This window comes from Phaseolus vulgaris, chromosome 2 (assembly GCF_000499845.2).
Source record: "Phaseolus vulgaris cultivar G19833 chromosome 2, P. vulgaris v2.0, whole genome shotgun sequence".
In the NCBI taxonomy this organism is placed as follows: domain Eukaryota; kingdom Viridiplantae; phylum Streptophyta; class Magnoliopsida; order Fabales; family Fabaceae; genus Phaseolus; species Phaseolus vulgaris.
Genome location: NC_023758.2, coordinates 24,438,610 through 24,448,444, shown reverse-complemented (window position 1 = coordinate 24,448,444; position 9,835 = coordinate 24,438,610). Strand labels below are relative to the sequence as shown.

The 9,835-nt window shown below is 32.8% G+C and overlaps 1 protein-coding gene across 1 annotated transcript; it reads left to right on the top strand.

The window, feature by feature from the left end:
• Nucleotides 1-457: 457 nt before the first annotated feature.
• On the top strand, nucleotides 458-1,589 carry LOC137811014 (endochitinase-like). The gene is made up of 3 exons (XM_068612561.1): nucleotides 458-793; nucleotides 904-1,051; nucleotides 1,143-1,589. Exons 1-3 carry the CDS (start codon nucleotides 505-507, stop codon nucleotides 1,510-1,512), a joined length of 807 nt encoding a protein of 268 aa, XP_068468662.1. The 5' UTR covers nucleotides 458-504; the 3' UTR covers nucleotides 1,513-1,589.
• Nucleotides 1,590-9,835: the final 8,246 nt, after the last annotated feature.

Genomic DNA, 9,835 nt, shown 5'->3' with positions numbered 1-9,835 from the left:
TTATCCTCAACTCACATTCACTCCATACCTCTTTGTCCCTCTCCCTTCCATTCTTTAGCATATCTTATTTTCATATTTAGAGGATGAAACAATGGTTTAAAGGAGAGAAAAAAGAAGAGCACCGAAGAAGTCTCTTCCACCTAAAGTTCCACAAGCACGACTAAATCTCTCAAAAACTAACGAAAACACAATCAGCTGACTTTTACTCCGTAACTCTCTGTCTTTCACTCTTTCTTTTCTTGAAAATGCAAGTGGATTGAGTATTTTTTAAATCCTTTTTTCATAAATGAGATGAAAAATAGTGTGAACTAAACAAAATCCACCGCTAAATAGTGTGAACTATAACAAAATCCACCGCTTGTTTTCTAAAGATGCCATCACATACCGTATTTTAAGAACAAACATCGAGGGAAAGACGCTGAAATTTGATACTATATATATACCCTTTAGCCTCACCTGCTAACACACACACCCTTTAGTTCATAACACAAAACAAAGGCAAATATGAAATTACACACTTTTGCCTTAGCGTTATTAGCCTATATCCTAGTAACCTCATCGTATTTTCGAAGTGCTGTTGGTGATGATGTTGGAAGTGTAATCAGTGCTTCTCTGTTTGAGCAATTACTAAAACACCGAAATGATCAAGCTTGTGAGGGCAAGGGTTTCTACAGCTACAATGCTTTTATCACTGCTGCCAGATCCTATGGTGCGTTTGGTACCACGGGTGATTCCAACACTCGTAAGAGGGAGGTTGCAGCTTTTCTGGCTCAAACATCTCATGAAACCACAGGTTTTACTAAACACAACTTAGTTATTGTTGTTACATAATCCAATATATTGCTATTGTTGTTTAGATGTTGTTGAAAAAATAAAACATGTTTGATGTGATGTGTGATACAGGAGGATCACCAACTTCGCCAGATGGACCATATGCATGGGGTTATTGCTTTGTGACAGAAAGAGATAAATCCAACAGGTACTGTGATGGGAATGCACCATGTCCCGCAGGAAAATCATACTATGGTCGAGGGCCAATTCAACTGACACAGTAAGTACATTGAATAAATCGAAAGTTGTGGTTGATGAAAAGAGATTTTTGATGCAATAGAATGTAATTTTTGATGTTGTTTGAGAAACAGCAACTACAACTATAATCAAGCTGGAAGAGCCCTAGGAGTGGACTTGATAAACAATCCAGACTTGGTGGCAAGAGATGCAGTGGTATCATTCAAGACAGCCCTATGGTTCTGGATGACCCCACAGGGTAATAAGCCCTCATGCCATGATGTGATCACTAACAGGTGGACCCCATCTTCTGCTGACGTGGCAGCTAACAGAGCCCCAGGTTTTGGTGTCATCACCAACATCATCAATGGTGGGCTTGAATGTGGGAAAGGTCCTACTCCAGCTTCAGGTGATAGGATAGGGTTTTACAAGAGATACTGTGACACTTTTAAGGTCACATATGGTCCTAACTTGAATTGCAGAGACCAAAGACCTTTTGGTTAATAACTTCCCTGCTATGTAAGTTGAGAGTTAATAAAAGAATAACAATGAAACTGCTGTCTCTGACTCATTTTCAATAATTTCCCCAAGTTTTCTTTCAACACATTTTGGAAAAATCACATCTTTTTCTGCATGTTAATACAGATAATTAAAAGATATCAATTAATCAGGCACAATTTACAGACTATACTTAAGGGATGAGAATAAATTAAATGACTGAGATATAACCTCAATGCAACACTGTTGAATGAAGAAAATATTGTCTGCTATTATAATTTTTTTTACTCAAATAAGTATTCAAATATATCTCTTGCTGTTTCTAAATATAACATATACTAAGCTCACTCAGTAATGGACTTAACCATTGCCTAATTGATTAATTCCTGTGTATTTATATTTTCTTTATCCACTTTCCTGCAGTAAAAATAATTCAGAAAATGTAATTCAGAGTATATTACTTTTTTTCTTCTTCAAATTACACATTCTGAAAATATTCTAAATGGATATATTTTAAAATTAAGATTTTGGGTAGTATTTAGAATGCATAATTTAAAATTATATTTTAACTATTTTAGATTAATCATCTTAGAATATCTGATAATAATTATTTTAATCATTACATAATATTTCTGGAACAATTTAAATGTGATCAGGAATAGTTTTCTTGGAAACACAAAATTTTGAAACCTTTTCAAAATGAATTCGAAATAAATATTAAAGATGAATTCCAGAATTTTCGTTTCAAAATATTTTTTATAATTATTTTATAGGGTATCATCTAAAAGGTTTTTACTAAATTCAAAATTACATTTTATAAAAAATGTAAAAATGTTGTGCTTTGAGAATGGTTTTTTTATACCGAGCATGTAAAAGATTGCAATATAAGAAGAAAAGGGAAGGGGAAATTTATGAAATAATTAAGTGTTGTATTTGATGCACTTCAATCTGTAATTCTTTTTGTGAATTTAGGATTATTATGTTATTTCGTGTTCAAGTCATAAATAAGGTTTTTCATTAATTAGTGACGAAGAAGTGAGTTAATTGCCTATATCAATTCATCTTGATTATATCTAAAACTTAGTAACCATTTTAGAATATATCTTATTTACAATGTTCTACAAATAGAAAGTTTAGACCTTTAGTTCAAATAATAGTATTTGATTATGATTTTAAATTCTATCTTGTTTATAAATAGACACATTAAACTTTAACTTTATTCTAGCTAAGCTTAACTTTTTTAAATAGATATATAAAATTTTAATTAATTCTCAAAATTTATCAAATTTTTATAAATAGTTATTTCTAGCATGTTTTAGTTAAATCATTTACATTATTAACAATAATTCATTAAATTTTTTTCTTCTTTTTGTTACAAATTACAATTAATGTTGTATCCATTAAAACATACTAAAATAAAACTTTGAAAAATAATTCAATACAGTACATGTATATACGTTAACTAATAATAAATTTATTTATTTTTAAAATCTTATTTTTGAAATTAATTCATGTTTGTAAAGCTTGTTCTGACTTATTTAAAATCCGACTCATCTGTATTGTTTTACGAGTTGGAGGTTTAGATATTAAGTTAAAAAAATTAAAAAATAATAATAACTTCCCAATAACCTATCTTAATTAATACACACGTTTTTTATTATTCACAACCATACTATTTTCAACTTAAATCTTTTATAAAATCTTCTCCTCTACTACTTTCTTTCTGGTGCTCTACTACTTTTTTTTTTTTGTGTTTTCTCTATTATTCACTTTCTCTTCTAATTACTTTTTGGTGTTTTCTCCATTACTCATTTAATGTCATTTAATGGCGCCCAATGCTGAAGAAATCATTAGACTTCAAACAAGAGGAGTCTTTTGGTGCATGAACAGTCGTGGTGAAGTATGTATATTTATCTTTTTTTCAAAAAATTCTTTTTTAAACATTTTCTTCATTTCCTGACTTTTTTTTCTTTATTTGAAAATCAATAGCTTGGTTATGTAGATCGGGCTTTCACCATCGAGTTTCAAAAAGAACTTGGACAGGAGTGGACCCTGACTGATTCAGAAGGAAACGTCCATATAGTGGAATATAACGAAAATTTATTGTCGTCGGAAATATTGAGTGGATGGTTTAATTTGTTTGATTTTTATGGTTTCACATATGATAACTACATTTTATTCCATTATGTGGGTCACAACGTTTTCCATATAACTGTTTATATGGATGATGTCCCTGAGAGTGGAGTAAATCGTTATTTAGACAAAATTGAAGGGAATGAACCCTTAAGCATTGGTCCCTTTGACCATTTTTTCATAAAGTTGTTTCGATTAAGTATCAAACACAATTATCTGGTTAGTATACCATTCATTTATTTAAATGTATTATATTCTACTTCATTTCTATTTACTTATTTGGATATTGTTGTAGGATCTTCCTACTCCATTTTCACAATATATTCGACAAGGGAGATTCAATAAGGTTACTCTGCATGGTCTACTAATGGATGTGGAATGCAAGGTGTTGAAAGGGAAGATTCCTTCTAGACGGATTAAACTTGGCAAAGGGTGGATGAATTTTTGTCGTCTTCATTCTTTTCGTGAGGGAGACAAGATTATCTTTGAATGTGATACGAATTTATTCACAGTTTAAGCTATCTTGGGTAATTTCTTTTATTATTCTCTTAGGATAATTGTTTCCAGTGATTAAGAAAGCTCAAACATATTTATTTTTCTACTTGGACCTTTTTAGAAACCTGAACAGTTAGGTGCTCTTTATGTTTATATTATATTCACTATACAAGAAACTGGCATGCTTGACTCTGCACCTGTGGCCACTCCTATGACTCACACCTCCCGTCTCTCTCCCGACCAAGGCTCACCTCTCGATGCTGATGCCACTTCCCAATACAGAAGACTCCTTGGACGTCTCATTTACTTAACCAACACGCGACCAGACATCGCCTTCGCTGTTCACAATTTAAGCCAATTCATATCTGCACCCACTTATAGACAATGAGTGTTGGAGATCCCACATCGACTAGAGATTAGAGCCTTTCATTGTATATAAGTGGGTGCAACCCTCACTCCATTGAGCCGGTTTTATGGGGTTGAGTTAGGCTTAAAGTCCACTTCGTAATAGTATTCATATTCTATTTGTTCATGCATTTCTTGCAATGTGAATACATAAATTATTACAATTTTGTTTCATTATCTAGTATATTTATAATAGGTTGGCATTATTACATATGTTTAACGCTATAACAATTGCTAGTATATTAAAGTCATAAAAATCTTTGATCATATTTTTTATTTTATATATTTTGTGTTAATATTATAGAATGCTTATATTCATTTTATTCTTTGTATATTATTTATTATTAATTAGTCAATGAAGTATTAATGGTTGTTGTTTTTAACTAGAAACCTGATGATGCATATATGTTTATTATTGTGATGATGCATATATGTTTATTATTGTTGTATGGTTTTTAAGATCTTTAGTTATTTATATAAATAGTTATTTCATTGTATTTATATTTCATCATATTTTATTTGTATTATATTACACTTTAATTTAATTTATATGATAAAAGGTGACTTCATAATTTAATATGATTTTTCCTACAATATGTTTCTGGAAGAAACACACATTTAAACACACATTTACTGATAGTTTTTTACAATAATTGTACTTGGTATAATATAATGAATTCTTTTTTTAATTGCAATAATTTTCCTGAGAGTTTTGTTGCAGATTAAATTACACCATGAAGAGGACTTCATTTTAACTGTAAATACGTTATGGAAACATAGTATTAGATAATTGTTTATATAATATATTTGTTCAAATTATTGTATTGTTATTATATTGTAATGTATTTATTATGACAAAAATTTATTCATTAATTTTTAGTTATTTATGTTATATTAAATTCATTAATATAAAAAAAAAATATGTGAACTTATGCTATTACACTATATTTAATTTCATTTCATCAACTTTATAATTTATATATATACAAAATAAAATTATTAATTTTAATATTAATATTTACATATAAAATATTAAATATTGGAAAAACTCTCGTACGTACGGCTCAACGTACTAGTATAAAATATAAATTACACTTTCAATTATAAATATGGCATCACTAAAATACATCAATGGACATTTCTTTCTCCACCCTACTCCTCTTTTTTTTCTGCACGTAAATAAATATGAAAATTCTTATTTTATCTTTATAGATTGTCTAATATAGAAGTGAAAGTGTCTTTCAAATCATCATGGAGTTTAAAAACTATTTTAACTTTAGATTATTCAATGTAATTTTTTCTTAAAAAAACTTTTTGATAATACAATTTGAAAATCATTTTTTTCAAGAACTTTTTATCTTTCTAGGCCTTTTTTTCTGTTTTGAATGGGCCAAGCCCAATTGCGTCCCGATTGCATCGTCAGGGTATTTAGCATATGCGCATTTCTCTTGTAATGAATCAATTGAAGTTTAATAAAGTTTTTTTCTTCTGTGATTAATTACTATGGTTATTCTCTCTCTGTCCCTTTACCACCGCACACCGTTCCCTGTTCCTATCCTTTTTTTCACTGCACCGCCAATTGCCATGTACAAGAAGCACATGAAGAATCTTCAAAAATCCAAGATGGTATCAGAGCGGGTCTGCTCTCCGCTGCCAACGGTTCTGTTTTCCTTTCCCTGCTTATCCTTTTCTTTCTTGTTTTCTTTTTCTCGCATTTGTCTCCATGGCTGAAACCCAGGAAAATCCTTCGAAAAATGAACAACAAAATCCCGCTAGTGCGTATTATCTACACCCGGGAGAAAACCCTAGGATGGTTCGAATTACCATTCCTGGAGCAGAGCGATGAAGAGGGCTTTGCTCTCCAAGAATAAATTCAAGTTCGTCAATGGAGACCTACCAGAGCCATCCCATAGCGACAATCAATATGAAGCACGGGAGAGATGCAACGTCATGGTCATCTCTTGGATAACACGGAGCATCACGACCCAAATCGCACAAAGCACGGTGTATATAGACAATGCGAAAGAACTATGGGAAGATCTCAGAGAAAGGTTTTCAAAAACCAACCATTTTCGTGTTTCAAATCTTCTACAAGAAATAAATTCCATCAAACAAGGAGAGAGAAACATTACAGAATATTACACTGACTCTAAGACGCTGTGGGAAGAACTTGATGCCTTGCACCCCTTACCTACCTATGTCTGTAAGGTCAAGTGCAGTTGTAACATGATGAAGACCATGTCCAGCTATAGGGACTCCGAACGGGTAATGTGTTTCTTGAAAGGATTGGGAGAAATGTATAATGCTGTTAAAACGCAAATTCTTTTGACAGAACCTCTACCAGGAATCAACCGTGTCTTCTCTTTGGTTCTTCAACAGGAACGTCACTTGAATGAAGGCATGGGGGTAGATACAAAGATAATGTTCGACAGTGCCAATCAGAAAATCAACAAGAGCAACAACACCAGTCAAGGTGGGCGTAGTTATGGAAGAGGAAGAGGAAAAAATTATGGAAAGCAGTGTTCTTACTGCCACAAGATGAATCACACTGCTGACGAGTGTTATTCAAAACACGGGTTCCCACCTTGGATGAAGCAGAAGATGAATTACACTGCAAACGCTCTTGAGAAGGAGGGTGATTTGGTGTCTGAGACTGAAAAACAAGCACACAATGAAACTCTCAATGAGCAAATCTTTAAAGCCTTTGGACCGGAGCAACTTCAACAACTGATAAACATGATTCAAGATTCAAAGAACAAAGACAAGGTGATAAACAACACCATAGGAGATTCTTTTGCCATAAAAGACAACATAGGTAAGAGAGGTATGCACTCTTGGATCATTGACACTGGGGCTACAGATCATGTAGCCTGCTCCCTCTCTTATTTCACTAGCTATTATAAAATTAAACCTGTAAAAGTTAAGCTTCCAAATAATCAAACTGTTATTGCTACATGTGCTAGAACTGTTATATTGGCTAAAAACATTATTTTGTATAATGTTCTATATATACCAAATTTTATGTTGAATATTATCTCTGTTCAGCGACTGACAAACTCTTTAGGATGCCAACTTCTTTTCTCACAAAATGCTTGTCAGATACAGGAGAAGACTACTTTGAAGATGATTGGTCGAGCTGAGATCAAGAATGGTCTTTATCAACTGTGTGCAGATAAGGAAGACAATCTTGTTTTTTTCTTTCAGAATGATAACACTTTTAAAGCTGTTGAAAACTTGAACGTTTGGCATTGCAGAATGGGTCATCCATCAAATAAAGTTTTAGAAAATTTAGCCAAGAATCATGCTAGTATACATGCTAATGACATAACTGTTTGTGCTCCTTGTCATCTTGCAAAACAGCGTAAGATCCCTTTTCCCCTTAGCAAAACTAATAGTCAATGCATTTTTGATCTTGTGCACATGGACATATGGGGTCCTCTAGGTGTTTCCTCCATACACGGACACAAATATTTTTTAACTATAGTAGACGATTTTAGCAGATATACTTGGATACACTTAATGAAAAGTAAAAGTGAAACTAGAGAGCATATGCAACGTTTTGTCACTTATGCTAAGAGTCAATTTAATAAAGATATTAAAACTGTTAGGACTGATAATGGAAAAGAATTTTGTTGGAAGGATTTCTATGATAAGCATGGCATAATGCATCAAACTTCATGTAATGAAACACCACAACAAAATTCTACTATTGAAAGAAAACACCAACATGTTCTTAATGTTACTCGCTGCATAATGTTTCAATCTAATTTGCCTAGAGCTTTTTGGTCTTTTGTTGTTGTGCATGCTGTCCATTTAATAAACTGTTTACCCTCACCTGTTATTCAAAATAATTGTCCTTATAAGCTTTTGTATAATTGTGTGCCCAATCTTTATGATATCAAAGTGTTTGGTTGTTTGTGCTTTGCTTCAACTCTTGAACAAAACAGAAGCAAACTTGATCCTAGAGCACGAAAGTGCATCTTTCTCAGTTACAAACAAGGAACAAAAGGTTACATTGTTATGGATGTGCATTCTAGAGAAACCTTTGTATCCAGAAATGTGATTTTTTATGAGACTTATTTTTATGATTTAAAAGAACGGAATGAGCAGGTGATTGCAGAAGAGACCAATGATCCAATGAGGTATCACTGTGATGATCCTGAGCAGATTGGAATTGACAAAAACTTAACAGAACAAGAAGAACTGAGACAAAGTCAAGAACAAGCTGAACATGGAATTCTGAGACGATCTACAAGAGAAAGAAAAACACCTGCGTATCTGGAAGATTATCATCATCAAATCATGACAACACCATGTAACAAGACTCTCAGAAACAATGATAAGGTACTCTATCCACTCAGTTCTGTTATTTCTTATAGAAAACTGTCAGAAAGACAACTAAAGTATACTTTGTCTATTTCAACACAAACTGAGCCACGATGATATGAAGAAGCTAAAGAGTTCCCTTAATGGGTAAAAGCTACGGAGATGGAAATTAAGGCGCTAGAAGTCAATAAGACCTGGGAAATCATGGATCTTCCTCCCAACAAAATGCCCATTGGCTGCAAATGGGTATACAAAATCAAACGAAGAGTTAATGGAGACATCGAGAGATACAAGGCTAGGCTTGTAGCGAAAGGATATACGCAGCGTGAAGGTATTGATTATATGGAAACATATTCACCCGTAGCTAGACTTACTACCATACGAAGTATTATGGCTATTGCATCTATCATGGATTGGCACCTAGAACAGTTGGACATAAACAATGCTTTCTTACACGGTGATCTACAAGAAGAAGTATACATGGAATTACCTCCTGGAGTCATCACTAAAAAATCTCATCAGGTTTGTCGGCTAACCAAGGCTTTATATGGCTTGAAACAAGCTAGCAAACAATGGTACGATAAACTCACTTCCTTTCTTCTTACCATTAATTTTGTACATTCAAAAGCTGATAGTTCTATGCTAATAAAAAAACTGAAACCTCCTTTATGGCTCTCCTCATATATGTTGATGATATTCTTATTGCTGGAAATAATATGAATGAGATCAATAAAGTGAAAAGTTCTTTAAATGCTGCCTTTGAAATCAAAGACCTCGGTAATCTTAAATTCTTCTTAGGATTAGAAATAGCTAGAACTAAGAAAGGTATCCATATATGTCAAAGGAAGTATGCTCTTGAGATTTTGGCAGATGCAGGTATGCTAAATGCTAAGCCAGCAACAACTCCTATGGTTAAAAAGAATGAGAAGCTTTTCGAACAGAACCACCTTGTGCATGACATTACCGCATA

Coding starts and splice junctions, on each gene's coding strand:
- LOC137811014 (XM_068612561.1), top strand. CDS start 505: ATGAAATTACACACTTTTGCCTTAGCGTTATTAGCCTATATCCTAGTA. Junction 794..903: donor AACATCTCATGAAACCACAG/GTTTTACTAAAC, acceptor TGTGTGATACAG/GAGGATCACCAACTTCGCCA. Junction 1,052..1,142: donor GGGCCAATTCAACTGACACA/GTAAGTACATTG, acceptor TTTGAGAAACAG/CAACTACAACTATAATCAAG.